This window comes from Kogia breviceps, chromosome 11 (assembly GCF_026419965.1).
Source record: "Kogia breviceps isolate mKogBre1 chromosome 11, mKogBre1 haplotype 1, whole genome shotgun sequence".
Lineage (NCBI taxonomy): Eukaryota > Metazoa > Chordata > Mammalia > Artiodactyla > Physeteridae > Kogia > Kogia breviceps.
In genome coordinates, this window is record NC_081320.1 from 51,893,702 (window position 1) to 51,920,130 (window position 26,429).

The 26,429-nt window shown below is 34.7% G+C and overlaps 1 protein-coding gene across 2 annotated transcripts in view; it reads left to right on the forward strand.

Annotated features, from left to right (window-relative positions):
* XPO1 (exportin 1) overlaps nt 1-23,691 on the forward strand; it is a 43,362-nt gene extending 19,671 nt beyond the window's left edge. For both annotated transcript variants that reach the window (XM_059079244.2, XM_067007547.1), the window contains exons 5-25: nt 7,132-7,193; nt 7,423-7,467; nt 9,507-9,688; nt 10,685-10,733; nt 10,813-10,932; nt 12,122-12,250; nt 13,134-13,292; nt 14,246-14,443; nt 14,733-14,871; nt 15,067-15,248; nt 15,330-15,486; nt 15,591-15,754; nt 16,045-16,179; nt 16,511-16,694; nt 17,007-17,113; nt 19,320-19,514; nt 20,197-20,365; nt 21,038-21,172; nt 21,252-21,411; nt 21,496-21,592; nt 22,593-23,691. In XM_059079244.2, the coding sequence (XP_058935227.1) occupies nt 7,132-7,193; nt 7,423-7,467; nt 9,507-9,688; nt 10,685-10,733; nt 10,813-10,932; nt 12,122-12,250; nt 13,134-13,292; nt 14,246-14,443; nt 14,733-14,871; nt 15,067-15,248; nt 15,330-15,486; nt 15,591-15,754; nt 16,045-16,179; nt 16,511-16,694; nt 17,007-17,113; nt 19,320-19,514; nt 20,197-20,365; nt 21,038-21,172; nt 21,252-21,411; nt 21,496-21,592; nt 22,593-22,739 (2,915 nt within the window). In that variant the 3' untranslated portion in view covers nt 22,740-23,691. The remainder of the gene's footprint in view (nt 1-7,131; nt 7,194-7,422; nt 7,468-9,506; nt 9,689-10,684; nt 10,734-10,812; nt 10,933-12,121; nt 12,251-13,133; nt 13,293-14,245; nt 14,444-14,732; nt 14,872-15,066; nt 15,249-15,329; nt 15,487-15,590; nt 15,755-16,044; nt 16,180-16,510; nt 16,695-17,006; nt 17,114-19,319; nt 19,515-20,196; nt 20,366-21,037; nt 21,173-21,251; nt 21,412-21,495; nt 21,593-22,592) is intronic.
* Nucleotides 23,692-26,429: the final 2,738 nt, after the last annotated feature.

Below are 26,429 nucleotides of genomic sequence, written 5' to 3' on the forward strand. Positions count from 1 at the left end.
TCCCCAGGCCCTCTTAACCATTATTATGCTTTTTGTCTCTATGAATTTGCCTATATTAGGTAACTTATATGCGTACAATCATACAGTATTTTGTGTCTGGTTTATTTCAGTAGCATATGTTCCCAGGGTTCATCCATCTTGCAGTATGTAACAATTTCATTCCTTTTTAAGACTGATATTCCATTATACGTATATACCACTTTGTTTATGCATCTGTGGGCTGTTTCCAAATTTTGTCTATTGTAAATAGTGATGCTGTGAACTTACTAAAATTTTAATTGCTGTATATATTTTAGAGTTTAGTATCTGTTTGAGGCCGTAAACCCTTTTAAGAGTAATAAATAAAGAATAAAGATGTCCATTCCTCTTAAAACTACTAAACATATAGGCAATAAGTTATAGTCTAATTCTAGCCTATCTGTGGGAACCCTAGGTTAAGAACCCCTGCTTTGGGGGGTTTTTTAGCTATTCATTTCTTGTTTTGCTGTTTATTCTCATGAGTATTTTATTGAGTGAGGAGTAGGAACATTATTCTGGATTCCTTTGGACAATAAGGTAAAGAACACAGCTGTATTTTAGTGACTATCTTTCTGATCATTGGTGGTGGTTTAAATGGACAAATGTTTGTAATAACAGTATGACATGGGAAAAGAGCCTTTCTTTCTTGCCAACAGGCATGTGAAAAGATGAAAAATAGAGTTAACCACATGATCCAGCAATTCCACTCCTGGGCATATATCCAGAAAAGATGAAAACTAATTCATAAAGATACATGAAGCCCAGTGATCATAGCAGCAGTATAGTATTTACAATAGCCAAGACATAGAAGCAACCTAAACACCCATCAACAGATGAATGGATAAAGAAGATGTGGAGAGTGGGTGTGGGTGTGTGTATACACACACGTGCGCACACACAATGAAATATATCACTCAGCCATAAAAAGAATGAAATAATGCCACTTGCAGCAACATGGATGGACCTACAGATTATCATACTGAGTGAAGTCAGTCAGAGAAGGACAAGTATCATGATATCACATGTGGAATCTTTAAAATTGATACAAATGAACATATTTAAAAAACAGAAATACTCAGACATAGATAACAAGTTTATGGTTACCAAAGGGAGAAAGGGGAAGGGAGGGATAAATTGGGAGTATGAGATTAACGTACACTACTATATATATAAAATAAACAAGGACCTACTGTATAGCACATATATTGTGCTGTATTGAATATCAATATCTCATAATGTATAATGGAAAGAATCTGAAAAAGAATTTGTATGTAACCGAATCACTTGCTGTACACCTGAAACAAACACAACATTGTAAAATATTTTAAAGTGTGAAAGAAAAAAAGTTTCAGTTATACATGGCTTTGATGGAAGGATGTCATTACAGAGTAAACAAATATTTAAAATGAATTTGATCGGATAGTACTGCACAATGGTTGGGACTGGATTTAACTCAGTTTTGTCTGATTATAGCTTTACTTTTTTTTTTTTTTTTTTTTTGTGGTATGCGGGCCTCTCAGTGTTGTGGCCTCTCCCGTTGTGGAGCACAGGCTCCGGACGTTGCGGAGCACAGGCTCCGGATGTTGCGGAGCACAGGCTCCGGATGCGCAGGCTCAGCGGCCATGGCTCATGGGCCCAGCCGCTCCGCGGCATGTGGGATCTTCCCAGACTGGGGCACGAACCTGTGTCCCCTGCATCGGCAGGCGGACTCTCAACCACTGCGCCACCAGGGGAGCCCTGTAGTTTTACTTTTGTAAGAGTGTATCAAGGCTTTCCATTTTTTGTGTTGTATGAAAGTTAGCCACTATGAAAGCAAGAGGTAGGAGTCTGCAACTTTTGGGGGGAGGGGGGTGCTGCTTTGGGTCTTTGTTGCAGTGTGTGGGCTTCTCTTTGCGGTGGCTTCTCTTGTGTTGTACGAGCTCTAGGTGCACAGGCTCCAGAGTGCAGGCTCAGCAGTTGTGGCACACAGGCTTAGTTGCTCTGTGACATGTGGGATCTTCCTGGACCAGGGATTGAACCTGTATCCCCTGCATTGGCAGGCGGATTCTCAACCACTGCGCCACCAGGGAAGCCCCAGAGACTGCAACTTTTTAACTCATATTTTAGTTTGTTTAGGAATGCAGTTTTCTCTTAATAGGTAGAATCTTGTATTTGGTTGAAAACTTAATGCATGACCGTCTATATCACGGAGTAGCTAAGAGGCTCATGAACAACCTTACAATTTAAATTTAGAAAGGGCTTTTGCCTCCATAAGAATATGGCACCATCAGTATGTTGCAGTCAGTAAGTTCTCATTTTAAAGGGTTTTAGTGAATCAAGTTCTGTTACGCATTTCTTTTACCCTATCATTAAGTATCTAATATTTGCAAGATGTTCCTGGGGGATAAGATTGTTAATATTGCTGTGTAACTAACTTGAAAGATGATAAATAACTTCTAAGTCAGGATGGGAGTTACTTAAATCTCAACTTTTTAGCTAGCTAATGTTGATACTATCAACTTACAGGATTGTGTAGGCTATTTGGTGTTGCTTTGTTTTATTTGAAATGGGACTGTCAAAGAAATTTTTCTTGACTTTGAGAAAATAGAGTTGGATTATAAAAGATGCATGCATAAACTCGTGGATAAGGAGCATTCATGTGCCATAAACTGCCTTCCAGTGAGTAGTTAGGCATTTTTATACTAGTGTACCTTGTTTTGAAGAAATTATGCGTGACTAGTCCTTTTAAAAAAAAGTATTCCTTTTCAATAAATAATTCAAAGGTTTACTTTAGTAACTTTGGAGGTGAATTTTATTGTTCACATTTAGAAGAACAGGGTGGGGGGCTATGGATATAAGTATGCTAGATCATTGTAGGAGTCCTTTGAAAAACTTAGTAACCATATAAGAGCATAATTGTGTTTGTCAAAGGCATACAAACTATGTATGAGAACTCTTCAGTGAAATGTTCTTCAGTTTTTTTTTTTATATATATATATATTTCAAGTGTTCCTTATTCCCAAGGAAGAGCTTAGAAGGCTGCTGGAAGGAATATCCTAGTCTCTTCACATACATTTTCTGAATAATTGGAAACAGATAATTTCTGATTAGTATGGTTTTTATTGGATATGGAATCTTGTAAAGGTAGTTCTTGTTTTAAGAAATTTCTTTTACATAAATGTCACTTTTGTAACTCACAGACGACTAATTCTTTTGGCACAAAGAATAAATAGACACTGGGATTTCGAAGTATTTTCTGTTAAATCTCAGAAGCTGAGCTTTCTCTGCTACTTGTAAACATTTGACTTTTCTCCCTTGATATGTGTGACACCCCTTTTTTTTTTTTTTTTTTGGCTGTGCCGCGTGACTTGTGGAATCTTAGTTCCCTGACCAGGGATTGAACCCAGGCCATGCAGTGAAAGCCTGGAATCCTAACCACTAGGCCGCCAGGGAACTCCCACCATTTCTTTTTTAGAAACTTTTCTTTTCTTAGAAGGAAAAGATATATATCGGTTCAGTTCACAATTGTAAAATTTGGGGGGGGGGGTTGTTTTGTTTTGTTTTGTTTTGTTGCGCGGTACGCGGGCCTCTCACTGCCACCGCCTCTCCCGGCCATGGCTCACGGGCCCAGCTGCTCCACGGCATGTGGGATCCTCCCCGACCGGGGCATGAACCCGTGTTCCCTGCATTGGCAGGCAGACCCCCAACCACTGCGCCACCAGGGAAGCCCGTAAATTGTTCTTAATTGAACTGCTTTTATTTTTTTAATTCTGGGTAAACTATGGGAAGGAATTTGGGGGAAGGAGTTATGGTACTTAATCAGATAAGCTACATAGCAGTAGGAGATTCTAAACAGACACTTGTGTGCAGCAGTACTTGATCAAAAAGGTGTTGTTAACGTATAGTTTCAATGCTTTGGATGGATGGAAGTACTGATCATTATAGAGTGATGTTAAATTAAGAGACTTTAAAGTCTTTTTAAAGTCTCAGAGACTTTATTGTCTCTGAGATCCTTGTAGTTTTTTTTGTTGTTTTTTTTTAACTACCTATTTCACTTTTTTCCTGCTTCCACCTTTTACTCTTGCTCCATCTACAGGTGAATTTCAGAAGCCTCTCAAAAAAGGGAGAGAAGGTATTTAATTGATTTAATTGATAACAGAAGAGTGAAGGATCAGTTTGATCCTGTTTTCTTATTCTCCGAGGCTGAGAAAAGCCTCAAAACTCATACATGTTTCAACCAGAGGCAGGAATTGTAGTTCTACTCTTGTTCCTTATGACAGATGTAGAAGAAAACTACTGAATCTCTTTATTATTTGGTATTGTCAGTCATTTAATCTAAGAGTAGGCTGTATTTTTGGTTTTGTTTAAACCATGTTTTTGCCTATATTAGAGGTTTCCGAGGGGTGCTTTTTTATTTGTTTATAATGACTCTTTTCCTTGATTTGTTTTTGAATTTTATTCTGTTTTTTTATACAGCAGGCTCTTTCTTATTAGTTATCTATTTTATACATATTAGTGTATATATGTCAATCCCAATCTCCCAATTCATCCCACCCCCGGCCACTTTCCCCCCTTGGTTCCTTAACTTTTTAGGGGCCTTAATGACAGTAATTCATCTGTAAAGAACAGGAGGGTCAACAATATCAGAATTGTTTTGATTTGATCTAGTGGATATTAAGGACATAAGATTGTTGTGTGGGTTAACCTAACTTAAATGGTATGATTTAGCACTCATTTTAAAATAAAACTTGTTGCCCTAGTAGGTTTGTTTGTTTGTTTGTTTTAATCACCTTATTGAATCTAGGTCTGATTTTATTTTGTGTGTCCACAAAGCCTCTTGTTTTTTTAAAAAATAATTTTAGACAATAGAAACATTGACCCAAAAAGTACAGAATGTACTTACACCTCTTAGTTTATCCTTTTAATAACTTAGACAACCATAATAAAATCATCACCACCAAACATTTAACATTGGTTCAGTACTATTAACTGAATTATGGACCTTAATTCAAGTTTCACAAGTTTTCTCTCTTGTCCTTTTCTTAGTCTACAATTTATTTAGTTGTGTCTCTAGTCTCCTTAATCTGTGACAGTTCTTAATTTCTGCTTGATATGTCTTCGACACTGATGAGTTCTGGTCAGTTATTTTGTAGTGTATTTGAATTTAGGTTTGTCTGTTGTTTTCTCATGATTAGACTGGGGTCCAATATTTTGGGGCAAGAATACCACACAGGTGATGTGTCCTCAGTCCACCAAACCGGGGGTACATGATGTCAATATGTTTAATTATCCATTTATTATTAACCTTTATCAGTTATGTTGATGCCCACTAATTTTCTGTTTACAGGATTACTATTTTCCACTTTGAAAGTGAAAAATATCTTGGAAAGATAATTTGACAGTATACAGATAATGCATTTCTCCTGAAAGTGTTGCGCATTTGTTTTAGCATTCATTCATTGGTGGATCTTGTGTGCAACAATTAGTACTGTGGTCTTTGCCTAATGTAGAAATTTTTTAAATGTCAATAACATAGTTTTCAGTAGATTGTGTTTGTATATAACAGTTAAGTTTTTGGTACCTGGCAGGAAGGTTTTTTAACTGATTCTTATATTGTGAACATTTTTAATACTTAACATTACATTTTCAGTTGATAAATAACCCTTACTTTGTGGCTTTTTTATTGTACTTATGAAATTTTTCTGCAATTAGGAAATTATTTATTAATGTTTTTTAAAGGTTGTTATAGCTCATGAAGATTACTATATTAAGGTAGTTTTACAATCAAATAGGCACTTTGTTGCCTTCAAGTTGACTAAATTTCTGGCTAACTACTTATGGGTAAATTTCTTAGCATATTCCTTCTCAGTGGATATTGAGTCAGTGTTGTAGATTTGTTAGATGAAACTTGGTACACACAGTTTAACAAAACCTTTATCTGTATTTTTGAAGTTCAGATAGCTTTGAAAATTCGAAAATCTTCATAAGTCATTTGGTGGCAAAACCTAAATTATTAAACAGATGTGAAAGTAGTCTTTATTCTTTGTAGTGGGAAATAATAATTTGTTGGATTAGGGAATCTGTTTCAGACCCTTTGGGTATGTTAATGTAAGTAGTGTACCATATTACTTTAAATTTTGAGGGGAGCTGTAGTAGATGCCGAGTAAGTTCTGAATGATGCAAATTAAAATCAAAGGCATGAAGTCAACTGTTGAAAGAATAAAAGACATGAAGTCTTAACTGTTAAGAACAGATTATACTATTAAGGTACCCTTAAGTAAAGAATACTACAAATAAAAACTTCCTTAACTCTATTTTTTTCTACATTGTAGGACAAACAAGTTAAAATTACTTATAGGATTAACTTAATCCTATAATTAAAATAAATCTGGAGAGGATTAACATCTGACCTTGATTTATAAATATTTTATATAAACTTATTTGTAGTGCTCACAAAGTTGTGTCTTCAAGGTTTTTGTAGTTTATATTTATTTTTGGCTGTGTTGGGTCTTCGTTTCTGTGCGAGGACTTTCTCTAGTTGTGGCAAGCGGGGGCCACTCTTCATCGCGGTGCATGGGCTTCTCACTATCGCGGCCTCGCTTGTTGCGGAGCACAGGCTCAAAACGCGCAGGCTCAGTAGTTGTGGCTCATGGGCCTAGTTGCTCCGCGGCATGTGGGATCTTCCCAGACCAGAACCCGTGTCCCCTGCATTGGCAGGCAGACTCCCAACCACTGTGCCACCAGGGAAGCCCAAGGGTTTTGTAGTTTTAACCCACAAAAATAATGTGTTTATTTAAATGAACAATGCCTTAGTCCTTTATGGGGTTTTTTGTTTTGTTTAGTTTTTAATTTAAAAATCACAGTTTGGTATACTTGACTGTCTAACATTAAAGAATATCTTAGAATACTGTAGTTCGTAATTGTTAAACCAATATTTTGTGAAGTTTAACAAAAACTAAAAATTTAAAGGAGTAGTACACTAAACTAATTGGCATTTTTCAAAAATGCCATAATTGGCGATGGGATTCCGGTGTATCATCTGACTTTACTCTGCCCTCCCCCACCCCCAGTTTTTTTGGTTCTTGAAGATTTATTAGCATTCTATGAAAGTGTTGAATAATTTTTTTTTAATAGGGATAAAAAAATATGTTGTTGGCCTCATTATCAAGACGTCATCTGACCCAACTTGTGTAGAGGTAAGAGCTTTTTTGCAGACTATTGTGAGAGTATAAAATCATTTAAATATTGGGTCTTCAACTTAAACCCACTTCTGTCACAGACATACAGATACATATATGCACAATCATTTACAATAGATCTGCAGTCATTTTTTTCTCTCTCTGTGGGGGTGTGGGTTGCCTACATTTGTTATTTATGTATCTGTTTTAAGTCCTCGTTTAATCTAAACTTTTTTTCTTTTCTTAGAAGGAAAAGGTATACATCGGGAAATTAAATATGATTCTTGTTCAGGTAAGTTTTTAGTTGACACACTGTTTCCCTGAGAAGGATTAGGTGCTTCAGTTCAGGCTGAGTGGTTGAACAAAATAGTCTCACCTACTTTTATCGAATAACTAAACTAATATCTTGCAGAGTAGTGATAGTAATCTTCACAGTAATTAGAATAGTTAGCCTGCTGTCTAGCATTTAAAATTGTTATTATGCTGTGGTGGGAAACATGAAGTATGGTACCATAAAACCTTCACTTCTTTGGCTCCAATATGGATTGAACTCATTAAAAAATTTCTCATCTAATGCAAATGAAAACTACAATGAGGTATCACCTCACACTGGTCAGAATGGCCATTATCAAAAAATCTAGAAGCAATAAATGGTGGAAAGGGTGTGGTGAAAAGGGAACCCTCCTGCACTGTTGGTGGGAATGTAAATTGTTACAACCACTATAGAAAACAGTATGGAGGTTCCTTAGAAAACTACAAATAGAACTACCATACAACCCAGCAGTCCCACTACCGGGCATATACCCTGCAAAAACCATAATTCAAAGAGACATGTACCACAATGTTCACTGCAGCACTATTTACAATAGCCAGGACATGGAACCAACCTAAATGTCCATCAACATGAGTGGATAAAGAAGATGTGGCACATATATACAATGGAATATTAGTCAGCCATAAAAAGAAACGAAATTCAGTTATTTGCAATGAAGTGGCTGGACCTAGAGTCTGTCATACTTAAGTCAGAAAGAGAAAGACAAATACCGTATGCTAATGAATATATGTGGAATCGAAAAAAAAAATGGTACTGATGAACCTAGTTGCAGGGCAGGAATAAAGATGTAGACATAGGGAATGGGCTTGACACAGGGTGGGAGGGGGAAGCTGGGGCAAAGTGAGAGTAACATCGACATATATACACTACTGAATGTAAAATAGTTAGCTAGTGGGAAGCAGCAGCATAGCATAGGGAGATCAGCTCGGTGCTTTGCAATGACCTAGAGGGGCGGAATGGAGAGGCTCAAGAGGGGAGGGGATATGGGGACATATGGCTGATTCACTTTGCTGCACAACAGAAGCTAAAACAGTATTGTGAAGCAATTACACTACAATAAAGATCTGTTAAAATAAAAAAATTTTTCTCATCTGTCTCATACTGTGCGTGTTTCCATGTCCACTGTCAGTCTTATTAATTCATTGAAAAAATTGCCTTCGAATTCAAGCATCCCTTTAATTGATCTATACTTCGCCTGTTTTTTAATCTCTCTATATGTGTAACTTCAGAAATTTTAAGTTTACCTACCTTTTATAATATGTCAAAAATTTCTTGAGAACATTAATATGTGAGGGAAAAAACTTTTTAAAATTTAATAAGTTATAGAAACATTGGGTTTTCCTAAACACTTGGATTTTCACTAAGTTTAAACTGGCTTTTATTGAGGACTTTTTGTTAGCGTATCTCTGAATGGGAAGAGGGAGGAGTCCAAAGAGGTTAAGTTACTTACCTCTTAACAGGTGCTATTACAGAATATTGTTGGGAAATCCCTAGCATACAGAATCAACAGTGCAGACCTTAAAATTGAATACAGCCCATTAGGCTTTTGGTCAAAGATGATTCTGTCCCCAAACGTAATGCTTCTTTTCTTCCAAATTTGTATCTCCAAACCCTACCTATATTTCAAGGCCCAGATTCCAGCCAAAGAAAATACCTTTCCCTGCCCATCACCTTTTTATGATTTAGAATTAGATCTTATAGTCTCTTAGGATAATTTGCACATATTTGGCAAATTGATATGCATACACATTAGAGCTAGATTAGACGAATCAGGATAATTGAGAAGGAGGAACAGGACATTTGAGACACAGAACTTTGTATTGTAGTTTCTACTCAGTACATTCTATAGAGAGCAGCACATTTCCTATATTAAAGGGGAAGAAAATGAAAGGTGGTTGATATTTGCTCCTGCTTTTGGTATCACACAATTTCTATGAAGTTTGTTTTCTTTACCATTGACAAGTGAAATGAAATTAATATTTCCTATCTTATTTTAGATACTGAAACAAGAATGGCCAAAGCACTGGCCAACTTTTATCAGTGACATTGTTGGAGCAAGTAGGACCAGTGAAAGTCTCTGTCAGAATAATATGGTGATTCTGAAACTCTTGAGTGAAGAAGTATTTGATTTCTCTAGTGGACAGATAACCCAAGTGAAAGCTAAGCATTTAAAAGACAGGCAAGTAATTGTTTTGGAATTTTTAAGTAATTTCTCTAGCAATTTCAAGGAATTTGGAGGTAGATTGTAAATTTTTGAGGAACTATGATTATTAAAAGTTAATACACTTAATTCTTTTTGACTACAAATTTAAATAGTGCTAAAGTGGCCTAATTTTCTAAACATGGAGGCTTGAAAAATATGTATGACGTTATAGCAAAATTAACTTCGTGCATGTCATGTGGAAGGAATATAGGTTAAGAATTCCCAAAAAACTCTTTGGAATCTTTTATATGATGTCTAGTTAATCATAGGTCCAAGGATATGACTTGTGTCCAAATGTCTACTTTATTCTTAATATTTCTACATTTTATCAGTTTCCCTATAGTTAACACCAGGAACATGCCAGATGTTATTTTCTTCAACATAGTAATAAAAATGTGTTCAGTCATTAGGGAACAGAAATGTTTTACCTTTATATATTCAGAGTAGCTTCAGAATTTAGGATTTTTTTCTCTGGTTTGATGTATAAGCACATTTTAGGTTTGGGGATATATCGAACACCACTTCTCTCATTTTGGAGAGTTTTGTTTTGACTGTCTTGATTTAAAAGACTAGATTGAGGGACTTCCTTGGCTGTCCAGTGGTTAAGACACCGCGCTTCCACTGCAGGGGGCGTGGATTCGATACCTGGTTGGGGAACTAAGATCCCACATACCATGTGGTGTGGCCAAATTTTTAAAAATACATGAAAGATGAGATTGATTGAAATTATTCAAATAGACTAACGATGACATGAAAACCAAACCTTCAAGAAATGAAATTAAGTGCTATTTATAGGTGGGTTTTAAGAGATATTTACACGTAGTTTTAATAGCTTTGTAACTCGATGAAGTTATTGATATCTGTGTTTATAAATAGAAGTAACTCAAGTTTTCAGTGGCTGCTGAAATGTTAGTATGTAAATAATTACAGTATTCATTTCTATGTTCTAAACTGATCAATTTTTTTTTTTAGCATGTGCAATGAATTCTCACAAATTTTTCAGCTTTGTCAGTTTGTGATGGTAAGTGCTTTTAATTTCATTTTTTAAAATAATTAATTATATAGGAAGATGATAATTTACAATCATGTTTTTGTTGTAGGAAAATTCCCAAAATGCTCCACTTGTACATGCAACTTTGGAAACGTTGCTCAGATTTCTTAACTGGATTCCACTTGGATATATTTTTGAGACCAAGTTAATCAGCACATTAATTTATAAGGTATAGTGAATACATTTCAGTTATATTTATCACTGGATAGTGGTGTGTATTTTCTTAATTTGTAATCCTCTTTTGAAAATTAAATCATTCCACATTCACAGCCATAATCATCCTTGTTTCTGAGATGAGGAAATTGTTCAGAAGAAGTTTTCTGTAGTTTCAGCTACTAATTTTTAAAAACCGTGTCAGAATTTTATGATAATGCCACTCATACCAGGCAATCTCCCAAATTCTATGTGAACAACTAATAATGAATTTGGTTTCCTTTTAGTTGCAGTAGCATGTAATACCTATGTAAAGTCTTATAATTGTTCATCCAGAGATAGTTACCAATTGGTTGTATTTCCAGATGTTTTCTAATCAGATATAATGAGTAAAATATGTATTTAATCAAGACCTTATAAAAGCAGACTATTATAACTTACGTTTGGGGCTTTGTAGTTGAGGGCTTGATATGGTCATATTCTAATCTGAATTTACTATGTTAGAGCCACCATTTTATCCATAGACAGTTTATTTTAAATTGTTTGCCATTGTCAACAGTAGTGCAGGAAATATTAGACATTTATGCACTTGTCCAAATATTTACTTGGTATAAATTCTAATACGTGTAAGTATTGGATCAATAGCAATGTCCATTTTTAAGGCTTCTGATGCTTACCAAATTGTCAGCCCCTAATGGGAGGCTATTTTTATACCTTCTCAACAGTTAAATATGAAAGAGCCAGTTTTTCCACACCTTATTAATCCTAGGTATATTGCCCATCTCTTAAAATACTAAACAATTATCTTTTTAGATTATACAGAAAACATGATGTCTTTAAATGTCATGTAAGAGATCGTGGGGAAAGTTTCTAAGCAACTTTGTGTTTTCCAGGTGTCTGAGGACACATCAAAAGAAAACACACTATGCTCCTAATGCATTTACTGTCTATTGGATGGATAATGAAATTTCCTTTAAAATATATGTGCCAAAAAACCCTATCACCACCTATTTGCCTGATATTTTTTCTCTGTGTTCCTGATTTTTAAATCCTTTATTATTTTTTAAATATTAAATATTTAAAATATTAATATTTAAAATATTATTTAAAAATTTTTTTAATTGTTAATTTTAAGTAAAGTGCTTCAGGCCATTTAATTTTATGCTTCCTTCCCCCCCCCCCACCCCCTTTTAAAATTAAAATAGTTCCTGAATGTTCCAATGTTTCGAAACGTCTCTCTGAAGTGCCTCACTGAGATCGCTGGTGTGAGTGTAAGCCAGTATGAGGAACAATTTGTAACGCTATTTACGCTGACAATGATGCAGCTAAAACAGGTAATACAACACCCATAAAAACTGACTAAACAGTTTTAGTGCCTTAGAAAAAGTTGGGTTTGAGTTGAACCATTTCAGCACAGCTTACCATAAATAGATCAGCTGTAGTGTGATTGTATATTTATTATATAAAATGAAGGGTAAGCTAGAAATTTTTATGAGCATTTTGAAAATTCCTTGAAGTAAATGTTCTGGGAGTATCATGGTAATTTATTTCTACAGAATTTAGAGGCTTGGTAACCTGGGGTTTAATATCAGTTCTGCCTCTGACCTTTCATCTCTAAAATGAAGGGATTAGCCAAGTGTTAGTCTGACTAGGTGTATATGAAATAATCTAGAAGGTTAATCATAAAACTACATTACTATATATGTTCGTGATCTGAATCAACTGTTTTTACATTTTTGATAACACTAGGTGGGGGAACTGATGTAGGGAATATTTCAAAGCATAATCTTTGAGGAAATTTTACTACTTGCAACTTTAAAAAAAATCAAAAGCTAGGACATAAAGTTACAAAAATGGATATAATAGACCAAGGCATTCTAGGGAAGAATAAGCTGTTTAACTCCATATGGGTTTTTTTGTTGTTTTTTTATTTAAAAATTTATTTATTTGTTGCACCTGGTCTTAGTTGTGGCAGGCGGACTCCTTAGTTGTGGCATGTGAACTCTTTATTGTGGCATACATGTCTAGTTCCCTGACCAGGGATCGAACCTGGGCCCCCTGCATTGGGAACTTGGAATCTTATCCACTGCGCCACCAGGGAAATCCCACTCCGTATATTTTAAAATTAGTAAAAGGGTGGTGGAAATTTAGAACTTAAATGTAGTATCTTTGTTGTTTTTAAAATGAAAGGCTTATGATCCATATTTAAACTTGCAGATGCTTCCTTTAAATACCAATATTCGACTTGCATACTCAAATGGAAAGGATGATGAACAGAACTTTATTCAAAATCTCAGTTTGTTTCTCTGCACCTTTCTTAAAGAACATGGTCAGCTTATAGAAAAAAGATTAAATCTCAGGGAAACACTCATGGAGGTAGGCTTTGTGGAGCCTTTGGCTTCTGAAATTTATAATAAAAACTTAAAGTACGCCTTTGTTCTAAAAATTCCTATACCTTTTAACATATCTTCTTACCCGTTACTTGTCTGCAATATAAATATATGTTGTCAATTCTGAATTATAGTTGTTAAAAGCCAAGTGTCACGATTTTTGTGTTCTCAATACCAGATCAATAATTTATAATGAAAATTAAATTCCTAAAGCGTGTGCAGATTTGTCATTTCTAAGATGAGAAGTCTAAAGACCTTATTTTAAAATTGGGGTGTAATTCACATAATATAAAACTATCCATTGTAAATTGTTTGATTCAGTGGCATTTAGTACATTCACAGTGTTGTCAACCATTACCTATTCCAGAACATTTTCATCACCCACAAAGGATGATGTACCCATTGAAACAGTCACTCCCTCAATCTGCTCTACCATCCAGTCCCTAGCAACCAGTAATTTGCTTTACATCTCAATGGATTTAACTATTCTGAACCTTTCATATAAATGGAATCATAACATACTGATTTTTGTCATTGGTTTCTTTCATTTAACATGTTGCCATGTTACAGCATGTATCAGTACTTAACCCCTTTCATGACTGAATAATACTCCTTTGTATGAATATACATCGAGTTTTGTGTCCGCTCATCTGTTGAACAGTTGGATTATTTCTACCTTTTTGCTATTACCAAATGTCTTTTAATGTCCATACCTTTTTACAGTCACTTAAGTTTCTTGACACGTCTTAGGACATGTCAGAAGAAAGCACAGTTGTTCCTAGAGAATTTCTGTTGTCTATTTGATGAATAATGAAATGTCAGAGTTGTATAGAATGCAACATGAGTTTTTATTTCCCATTAACATAGCAAATGGAAAGCAGTTTGAGGTTGGTTAGTAACATCTAAGGATTGTTTTAATAGTTTTGGTCTCCTGTGTAGGCCCTTCATTATATGTTGTTGGTATCCGAAGTAGAGGAAACTGAAATCTTTAAGATTTGTCTTGAGTACTGGAATCACCTGGCAGCTGAACTCTATAGAGAGAGCCCATTCTCAACATCTGCCTCTCCATTGCTATCTGGAAGTCAACATTTTGATGTTCCTCCCAGGAGGCAGCTGTATTTGCCTGTTTTGTCCAAGGTAACAATAGTGGATGGTTGAATGTGCTTCCTGTGATTTGGGGACCAAATGCAAATACTGGCTTTTATTTTTTGGCTAAATCTATCCAAGCACCACCTGTGAGTTTCTTAGGAATGCAAATGAGATACAAGAAAGTTAACAATTGATTTTTATCCATGTTATTTATTCTTTTATATTGTGGGAATAATTTTGTTTGGTTTGTTGGTGTTAACTGGGAGTGGGGATTACATTTGATGTGACTGATTTCAGAAAGCTAACAGATTTGTTTCTCTTGTTTATTGTTGAATAGGTCCGTTTACTGATGGTTAGTCGAATGGCTAAACCAGAGGAAGTATTAGTTGTAGAAAATGATCAGGGAGAAGTTGTAAGAGAATTCATGAAGGATACAGATTCCATAAATTTGTATAAGAATATGAGAGAAACATTAGGTAAGTTAATAAATACTGTTAATTTAATCTTTATCTTTGTAATTCAGTTTGGGGTGGAAATACTTTTTTAGGAAATATGGCATGCTTAGGTTCTCAGTGCCGTCCTTATTAATGTGCTATTAGTCTTAGTAAAAATCTTTTTGCTCATTAAGTTTTGCATTTTGAAATATTTGGAATTTTTTTCCTTCCTTGTAGTTTATCTTACTCATCTGGATTATGTAGACACAGAAAGAATAATGACTGAGAAGCTTCACAATCAAGTGAATGGTACGGAGTGGTCATGGAAAAATTTGAATACGTTGTGTTGGGCGATAGGCTCCATTAGTGGAGCAATGCATGAAGAGGATGAAAAACGATTTCTTGTTACTGTTATAAAGGTATGTAAGAGATAGGTATGAACTGGAACTTTAGCTAAGTGTATTTTATTACAAATGACTGAAATTTGTCTTATTTTACAGGATCTGCTAGGATTATGTGAACAGAAAAGAGGCAAAGATAATAAAGCTATTATTGCATCAAATATCATGTACATAGTAGGTCAATATCCACGATTTTTAAGAGCTCACTGGAAATTCTTGAAGACTGTAGTTAACAAGCTCTTTGAATTCATGCATGGTAAATCCTGTTTGCTTAATATATTTTATTTGGTTACTTCTGCTGAATAAAAAATGGAAAATTTTTCTTGAAAAGTTTTTTAATAATTGTTTTTGTTTTGTTAGAGACCCATGATGGAGTCCAGGACATGGCATGTGATACTTTCATTAAAATAGCTCAAAAGTGCCGCAGGCATTTTGTTCAGGTTCAGGTTGGAGAAGTGATGCCATTTATTGATGAGATTTTGAACAACATTAACACTATAATTTGTGATCTTCAGCCTCAACAGGTATGTGGATCAGCAAGCATATTTTTCTTAGAAAGTAACTACTGTTTTAATGAGAATTTATTACTGGGAATAGAAAGAAAGCCACTCTTGAATTCAATTCAAGTGTTTCTGTGGTTAGGTTTTTATAGTGAGGCAGAAATTCAACCAAAAGTTTGTTAGGCTGTTTTCCTACTTAATATAAATTATTTCTGACACTTTAACAAAATTAGTTTAAGTGTGTATGTGGATTGTTTGTGTGTGGTTTTCCTTATTATGATGCATGCAAGTAAAATGTCTGCCTTTTAACATAGGTCCATACATTTTATGAAGCTGTTGGGTACATGATTGGTGCACAAACAGACCAAACAGTACAAGAACATTTGATAGAAAAATATATGCTACTTCCTAATCAGGTTTGGGATAGCATAATCCAGCAAGCAACCAAAGTAAGTTTTATTACTTTTTGTAAAAGTTCTAATGGAAATTGAGAAAATTATATTTACAGAAGTAGTAAATTTAGTACCTTTGACATGTATATCTGATCCATAAGTGCTTTTATGTGTACTTTTGCACATTGAAAAAGTTGTAATATTTTATTGTTTTGATGGAAAATTGGGAATATTTTGCTCTATTTTTAGTAATGAAGACTTTTGCATTAGTTTCACCATTTAACATTATAAATGTGATGGTGCTTTGGAGTAATGTGGGTAATGTTTTTTTGCTTTAGCTACAAGAATAATTCTCATGTTAAATGGAGTTGTTTTTTGTCCTTCGCAGAATGTGGATATACTTAAAGATCCTGAAACAGTCAAGCAACTTGGTAGCATTTTGAAAACAAACGTGAGAGCCTGCAAAGCAGTTGGACACCCGTTTGTGATTCAGCTTGGGAGAATTTATTTAGATATGCTTAATGTATACAAGTGCCTCAGTGAAAATATTTCTGCAGCTATTCAAGCTAATGGTAAGCAATTCTGAATTCTTATGGAATGATGTATTAATAAGTCAGTTCTGCATTCACTGCCTTGGCATAAGCATTCAGCACTTCTCACAGATTTAAATTAATCCGTCCCATTTTTCAGGCAATCCTAGACAACTTTTTTAACCACTCACAGGCCCCTTTCCCCTATAAAATTAGTCTTAGTTTATTTTCCCAGGAAATTCATCTGTGTACTCTTGTCTTTTAAGTTTTCTAATGGTAAATGGGAACTAACAGTATCTGAAGTACAGTGTAGAATTTTAGTTAAGTTGGATTCCACCTGATTGTATTTTGTAGGTGAGATGGTTACAAAGCAACCATTGATTAGAAGTATGCGAACAGTAAAAAGGGAAACTTTAAAGTTAATATCTGGTTGGGTGAGCCGGTCCAATGATCCACAGATGGTAAGTGATATGTGCTTTTTGTTTTTAAAGTTGATGCTGCATTCTCTGGAACATGCATATATTCTGTATGCGTTTAGCTATTTTAAAGGTAATTTTGATGTTTACATCTGGCATTATTTTATAACATTCTATTTAGTGGAGTCCTTGAGTACATTAAAATAATAAGATATATACCATCTTCGAAAGAAATTGCTGTTAGTGGTGGGGGATTGGTGATGTAACAAGATAGCTGAGATGATTGGGTCGTTTTTATTTTTTTATGGATAGAGTTCAGATGAAATTTTTGTTTTCCTCATGGCTTTGAGAGCAATTTGCAAAGCTGTCATTAGTTTGCCTCTTCAGTGGCAGGGGGAGTAAGCACATTCCTAGTTGAAGGTTTGAAAGTCTCTTTTGCTCTCTTATTCCTGTTAATCTTAAGTGGTTTTCAGGAACTAAACCAGCTCCATATGCCTCAACTTGGGGAAAATGAGATTTATGTTTAGTTATTGTATACCTTTAATATTCTTGATCCTGGGAACATTACCAAAAATCCTATCCTGTTTATCACTATTGTGTAGAAGTAGCACTGACAACTGTGCAACTTCCATAATTTTGAACTTTCAATATTGTTTCTATTGATATGGAAATTTTTTTCAGGAAATTCTCAAGGTATCAAGCTTAAATACCAAAAGGTTTTCAGCATGTATTATGTATGAGATCAGAACTGTATTTAAAATTGGAAAGTAAAAAGTAGGATGAATTGAAGGAATTGAGAAGTTCATAATTTACAACAACTTAGGCAGTAATTTCAGGAGTATCAGTGGTAATAAGAAGGGTCTCATGTTTTACAACTAAGGTTTATGTTGAGGTTTGGGGCTGTGAATTCAAAGATAGTCAAACACTTCAGATCCAGTATGTAGGAAAATAAATTATTTCAGTGTTAAGAGTAGAAATGTGAGGGTGGGGGAGGAAAGAATAAATGAGTCATGGATATGAAATATATAATGTGGGGAATATAGTCAATAACTCATAACTTTTTATGGTGACAGATCATAACTAGACTTAAGGTGGTGATCATTTTGAAATATATAAAAATACCAAATCACTCACTGTGCTGTGTAACAGGAAGTAACATCATGTTGTAGATCAACAAACATACAACGAACTCATAGAAAAAGATAACCAGATTTGTGTTTACCAGAGGTGGGGGAATGAGGGGAGGGGAAATTGGATGAAGGCAGTCAAAAGATGTAACGTTCAGTTTTAACATAAATAAGTACTAAGGATGTAATGTACAGACATGATAAATACAATTAACACTGCTGTATGTTATATAAGAAAGTTTGTTACGAGTAAATCCTAAACGTTTTCATCACAAAGTTTTTTCTATTTGTATCTATATGATGATGTTCACTAAACTTATTTTATAATCATTTCATGTATGTAAGTAAACAGCGCTATACATTAATCATTTCTCAATAAAACTTGAAGGAAGCAAAAGAAGTGAGAATCAGTTCTAGTTAAGAGAAACCAAGTAGGTAAAAGGAAAAATAATTTTGTGCTTATCCTTCAAATCTCAACTAGACTTGTTTTGTATGGTGGGACGCTACTAACTAGTAATCTTCAGTGAAATGAAACATGGTTATATTTATTGTGCACATCTTAATGGAGAACCTATTAAAAGCATAGAAGTTATGCCTTACTAAGACTGTATTTATTGAGAATCTTGGAAACCCTCACACACAGTCTTTCTGGCATAGTCCATTTCCTTTTTTGAGAGTAAGTGATGGTTATTATTTCATCAACTAGCGTTCATTAAATTAAGAAAATCATTGAGTGGGTGTCTACTTTTGGTTAGATATGAGTACCTTGGTACAGTATTGGTGAGGAGGACTCTACTTTGAGGTTACCTATCCCATACACACAGTATTCCTAGAATCCTGGTCCCACCACAATACTTAGAGCATCAGGCCCCAGTTTAATAATAACAGATTTAAACTATACAATGTGCATGGCCCTTCTCAGCCTATTGTGATTTCTCACTTTCTCTTGGTAAAGTTTTAATATACAAAAACTTTTAAAGCACAGGAGTTTCCAGTTTTCAGCAGATCAACCTAGATTAAATCTTATGGATGACATTGACCTAGCTACTTAATAAAAGTTAGCAAGTGCCTACATTAAAATTGAAAAGTTGTGGGGTTTTTGTTTTTTGTTTTTTTTTAAACAGGTAGCTGAAAATTTTGTTCCTCCTCTGTTGGATGCAGTTCTCATTGATTATCAGAGAAATGTCCCAGCTGCTAGAGAACCAGAAGTGCTTAGTACTATGGCTATTATTGTCAACAAGTTAGGAGGACATATAACAGCTGAAATACCTCAAATATTTGATGCTGTTTTCGAATGCACATTGAATATGATAAATAAGGTATGTGATTTGCATTTCATTTACGTAACAGGAGGTTCTGCAGTATGTCCTTACCACTTTTAAAAGCATAAATGATGGCGGTCTATGAGTACAGCATAAACTTTTAGGCTCTGATATTAAATATTTGAACTTCTAGATAAGAAAAATACTTGCTTTTTAAACTTACAAAAGTAAATTTGATAGATTGTTTATTCAAATAGCAGCTAGCATTTATTGAAAACTCGCTGCAGTTTAGTCACTGGCTTTTTAAAGTGTAGTCTTTGCTTATAAGGAATGGGAAAATGTATTAATCAAAAAGAAAAAATGTACATGTAAGTGTACACATATACACCGTAAATAACAATTTTTCTAATCTGTATTAGTGACCTCAAAGTCACTTAAAAGTGGTAGTAACAGTCTCAGAGTTAATAGAAAATACGACGGTCTTTATGTGGGTTTTGTTGAGTTCTCTTTATAATAAGGTGAACTTGTATTCTTCACTTTGGTAATTCATTTGTCTAATAAATAGCAATTTTATCTTCCCTGACAGGTGAATTCTATTATCTTTTGAGTTTGACTTTCACATCTTATGGGTCCACTAACAACTCCAAACATTTATACGGAATTAGTGCTTGTTTTCCCCCTTCCATTTAACATAATTCAGGCATTGAAACTTTATTTTGTTCCCACTATTTGTTTTTAGGACTTTGAAGAATATCCTGAGCACAGAACGAACTTTTTCTTACTACTTCAGGCTGTCAACTCTCATTGTTTCCCAGCATTCCTGGCTATTCCACCTGCACAGTTTAAACTTGTTTTGGATTCCATCATTTGGGCTTTCAAACATACTATGAGGAATGTAGCAGATACAGGTAAATACATAGAAATGATGTTCTTTATTCATTTGCCTACCAACCCACAATCCGTGTACAGACACTTACAGGTAGGTGTATAGTGGTAGACAAGTAGGTATCACTTCACTGGTCATGGTTTTGTTCGAATGCATCAGTTGCATAGATAGGTCTGAGTAAGTTCTATAAACAGTTTAATCAGATCCAGGGTGAGTTCTTAGGCAGAATTGAGTTATGGGGAGATGGGCATAAGATTCAAGGCAGGGAGAACATCACTCACCCATATCCTCACCATTGTTTCCTTTTCCCCGTATGCTTTTCCTCTGTGGCACCAAGGGTCAACTAAGGATAAAACAGAAAAACTGTTTATAGTTGGAGGGTTTGTTTTCCTTTTAAATAGTAACTTTTATGTAATAGAAAAATCTACTCAGTTACACTGCTTTTGGAGTGGATGTAGAGAGAATCAGCTAAACCTTCAGAAATACTGGAAAGGTGGTATGGTTAGATTATAGCCTGTAAGTTAGCAGACATTGATTCCAGTTTAACTCCATTACTGAGTCAAGATAATTTAGGCAAATAATTATCATTAGCAAAAAAAGAGGGGCGAATGGACTTTGAATGAATTGATTAATAGCTGAAACACTATCATGAATGTTGTCAGTGTGTAATAACGTTGTTGGCATTATATTATAGGCTTACAGATACTTTTTACACTCTTACAAAATGTTGCACAAGAAGAAGCTGCAGCTCAGAGTTTCTATCAAACTTATTTTTGTGATATTCTTCAGCATATCTTTTCTGTCGTGACAGACACCTCACATACTGCTGGTAAGAATTTAAAGCCATAAGAGTATGTGTTGCGGTTGCTATTACATCTTGGAGTTAATGATGTCCTTCTTATCAACAGGTTTGACAATGCATGCATCTATCCTTGCATATATGTTTAATTTGGTTGAAGAAGGAAAAATAAGTACACCATTAAATCCTGGAAATCCAGTTAACAACCAAATGTTTATTCAGGAATATGTGGCTAATCTTCTTAAGTCTGCATTCCCTCATCTTCAGGAGTAAGTATAAATAGATTTTAATAAACTTAAATTTTTAAGTTTTTTTTTTAAGCAATTAATTAATCATTGTGTTTTGACTTGCAGTGCTCAAGTAAAGCTCTTTGTGACAGGACTTTTCAGCTTAAATCAGGATATTCCTGCATTCAAGGAACATCTTAGGGATTTCCTGGTACAGATAAAGGTATGTATTTTATTTGCAGTTGCAGAAATATTGAGTAAATACTGATTGAATTCTTCCAGCCAGAATTGACTTGACCACTTTTTGTAAAGCAGAATGAGTGGGCTTTTAAAATATGTGTAGTCTAACTCTCTAGAGACTGATTACAGAAAGAAACACTTTCAAAGTGAAGGCCAGGAAGAGGAGATAGGTTTGAAATGGTTTGAAATGTTGGGGGGATCTATTGCAACATTGTGATTGAATCCCATCGGTATTTTTAAAGGAGTGGAATGGGTGGAAGAAACACATTGGTAGTTCCTTTTGGGATTTTCCATTTTGTTAGTAAGGAATTCATTTTAGGGGGAACATGATAATTAGCAGATACCAGCCTATTTTTACTGCTGTTACAATGCTCCATTTACTTACGGGAAGAGGGATTTTTCTTGTATCATTATGTTTTAAAGAAATACAAAAAGTACCATAAAACTCATAAGTGGTTGATGAGTTATCTTTGTCTGTTAAGGTATTGGTCACATAAGATATTCAGGTTTTTTTCCCTCCAAAATACAAAGGTTTTGTTGTTGGGTTTTGTTTTTTGTTTGTTTGTTTTTTACTGTAAATATAAAATTAGTAAAAAAAAAAAAAAAAAAAACTAATTCATAAAGTAGAGAGTGTATAAAGGATAAAAATTGTCTGAAACACAGCTGTGAGGACAATTATAATTAAACTTCATCATTAGTCTTTCTTGGTATTGTTGCTTATGGAGTATATTTTGTATATGGCATTATACTATCCCTCTTTTGAAATCATTTTTCCCCCCAACTAACACCTTTGGTTTTTAATTAAATTGTGTAGGATTATTAAAATAATATAACATAATTTAAACTCAGTAATTGATGGATAAATTATATTGCTTGTGTAAACTGGGAGGTGCTTATCTACACTTTTTTTTCCCAAAGGCAAGTCATTTTCCGAATTGAAGTTTACTAAAGTGTGTTGACATTTCAACCATCTGTTTCCACAGGAGTTTGCAGGTGAAGATACATCGGATCTGTTTTTGGAAGAAAGAGAAACAGCCCTTCGACAGGCTCAGGAAGAGAAACATAAACTTCAAATGTCTGTCCCTGGCATCCTTAATCCACATGAAATTCCAGAAGAAATGTGTGATTAAAGTCAGAAGTCATGCTGGGTTGTGGTTTTTTTTTTTTTTTTCTTTTCTGTTTCTGGTTTTTTTTTTTTTTTTTTTTTTTTTTTCCTCTGCAACTCTTGTTAGCAGATGAAAACAGCATCTGGATATTTGTCGACCAAAATGATGCCAATTTGTAAATTAAAATGTCACCTAGTGGCCCTTTTTCTTATGTGTTTTTTGTATAAGAAATTTTCTGTGAAATATCCTTCCATTGTTTAAGCTTTTGTTTTGGTCATCTTTATTTAGTTTGCATGAAGTTGGAAATTAAGGCATTTTTTAAAATTTTACTTCATGCCCATTTTGTGGCTGGGATGGGGGGAGGAGGCAAATTCAATTTGAACATATACTTGTAAATTCTAATGCAAAATTATACAATTTTTCCTGTAAACAATACCAGTTTTTAATTAGGGAGCATTTTCTTTCTAGCCTGTATTTCAGTCTAGAAGAAAAGATAATGAGTAAGACAAATTGCGTTGTTAAAAGGATTATTATAGTGCTGCATTGTCTGAAATTAGCACCTCTTGGACTGAATTGTTTGTCTAGGCTACATGTATTACAAGTCTGTTTGGCAAGTTTGCAGCAAGATCATGTGCATATCATCCCATTGTAAAGCGACTTCAAAAAATATGGGAACACAGTTAGTTATTTTTACACAGTTCTTTTTGTTTGTGTGTGTGTGTGCTGTCGCTTGTCGACAACAGCTTTTTGTTTTCCTCAATGAGGAGTGTTGCTCATTTGTGAGCCTTCATTAACTCGAAGTGAAATGGTTAAAAATATTTATCCTGTTAGAATAGGCTGCATCTTTTTAACAACTCATTAAAAAACAAAACAAAACTCTGGCTTTTGAGATGACTTATACTAATTTACATTGTTTACCAAGCTGTAGTGCTTTAAGAACACTACTTAAAAAGCAAAATAAACTCGGTTTACATTTATTTTCCCTTTATCGGCTCAAACTTATTCCTATATTAATGACAGTGGTTATTTGTGTTTAGGTATTAGGTAACATTTTTAAATGAAGTTGATACCTGTTGACTTCTAAATATTATTTCTAAGGTTATTAAGTAAAGGTAGCGCTTGTATAAAATGAACATGCTCCTGAGATAACCTTCTGTTCCCAAGAAACAAGTCCTTCCTGTGACAGCTTGGTACACATTTTACCTTTATTTGCGGTTAAAAAGCATCGTCTTTATTCTGGTTAGGGGCTAGGGGTAACAAAGCTTAAAATTAGCCTTAATGAGAACCAAGGGGCAAAAAGCTACTGCACATATTCTTGATTAATTGCACTCTTGTAAAACAACCCTTGGAAGTAGTCCCTTTAAGAAAGGTGGGAGGAGAGGAAAAAATGTGTAGAGGGCCTATGAAATATGAAAAGGGAGTAGAAAAAAGGAAACCAACTTGGGTGAACCTGTTTCCAGAGGATTAAATTAGCCTTCTATAAACCTAGATTAAAACCTAAGCATTTGAAGTGCCTCATGTTCATGGAGAATCAGCAACTTGGTCTTTGGCAAAAACTAGCATCATTTTAGTAGAATGTAATCATACATAAAATAGTCATTTTTTAGAACAGATGGTAAGATTTTTAAATGTGTGCAAAGAGGAATATTGAAGGACTTTGTTTAAAACTTCAGCTTTGTTAAAAGCTTGATTTGATCACTGGTATTTGCCTGAAAATAAGAGGTTTTCTTGGATCAGTCAAGACTTCAAGTCCAAATCGTTTGCTGTATTTGAAATCAGCTGTAAGTTCATGTTTGGTTTAGAACAGCTGTCACCATTTCCAACAGTGGTCACGTAATTTTCTTATCCTGTAGCCCCATTGCCTACCTTGATATGTTCTGGATGTTTAAGAAACCAGGCTTTGGCCAAAATGAGACTGATAGCTATAGCAAATGAAATATAGGGTGGGCATTTCTTGCTTAATTGAAAGTTAATCATATCAGGCCAGTCTCAAGGTATTTGACAGCAAAGCACACTGATAAACTGGCCATTCGAGATGTTTGGTTTAACGCTGTTTAACTCTTGGAACAAGGCAATGTCTCAGTTACAAATTGTGAAAGAATTCAAATTGTCTCATGAATGGGTCTGAATTCTGGTCTAGGCACCCATTCGAATCTTGGGCAAGTCATTTGAACTTTGAAGATGGGATCACAAAGCTAATTCCTGAGTCAGTTGTAAGAATATCTCAACCAACAGTAGGATGCATTTTTTTCTTCACATTTTAGCATGTCTGGCAATCAGGGTGTATTTTACAATCCATGGCACCTGAAAATTACAGTGGCGAGGCAATACCACTGACATATTTCCCTGCTTGTCCCTGTGTGAACTTAGTTATAATGGTTTGTAAGCATTTATTTAATTGCTATTTAAAAGTGTGTTACAAAGGATTGCTCAGCAACAAAATAAAATGTTACTTACATGCAAAATGGCAGAGGCAGCAAGATATAAACTAGATAATAAAGGGAGGAAATACTCATTGGAAGGATAGTCACGCTTCCATATTTTCTTGCAAAGTGGCAACCAGGTTTTTGGGGGGACCTAAGCTAGGGAGCCTGCCCATAAGTTACAGTGCAAAGAATTGTCCACCAAATGCCAAGCAGTGCAATTTTATTCATAAGAAACTTTGAAATTTTAAACAGGCTGCTGTAACCAGTTCATGTATTTTGTAGTAAGGACTATCATATTGTCATAGTTGAAATTGTTTTCTTGTTCTCGATGGTACATAAAATTAATGGTACATCTTGCAACTGATACCTTAGAATTGAAATAAAGCAGAAAGTAAAGTGTGAGTTCAGTCTTCACAGGCTGTCAACTCCACATTGAGTCAAATCTATGGAAGACTGACTCGGGTGCAGATGTTTCATGATTTGATGCCAACAGACATGCAAGGATGGAGTAGGAAAAAATACAGTATTAGAATACTGAGAAATTGGTCTGATTTGCTGGTGTATGGGATTCTTCCTTCTAGAAAGTTTCCAGCAGAATTCAGTCTGTAACGTGTGAAGACTTAGGTCTATGGAAAAGAGGTTCAAAAAGTTGTAAGTCACGTAGTCAGCCGATTCTGGTGTGATTAGAAGCTCAAGAACAAAATGGATTATTAAGTTACATAAAAGTATATTAATAAGTAGTAATTTGGTACTTAAGTACTGTTGTAAAGTTGACAGTACTGTTGTAAAGTTACTGCTTCATGTGCTTTTCATCTCTGATACATTCTGGATAAAAAAAATTAACTAATTCCATAATACATGTAGTCCACGTTTAGATTTCCCCAGCAATTCCTAAGAATTGTCTTTCATAGCTTATGTTTTTCCAAATAGGTATCCAATTCAGGTTCATGCTTTTTGCATTTGTAGTTTTTAATTTCAATGATCGTTGTTTACTTGAAAAATATTTGGTTACTATGCGAACCTGTTTTTTAAAATATCTTCTCTTTTTTCATGTTTATCTAAGCATAGTTTATATTGTCTGTTGTCCCGATTGACAAAAGCCCTCCTCTGTACCCTACCCCCTGCCCTTTAGAGTCCACTTAACAATTTTATTTACAATTTTATTCTAGATTCCCCAAGGGAGTAAAGTCTTAACTAACTTGCAACGTGGTTGTGTATTTAAGAATATTTTTATAAATGAACATTTTAAGGGTTTTGTGGGGGGTTTTTTGCTCATGTAACAAGAAAG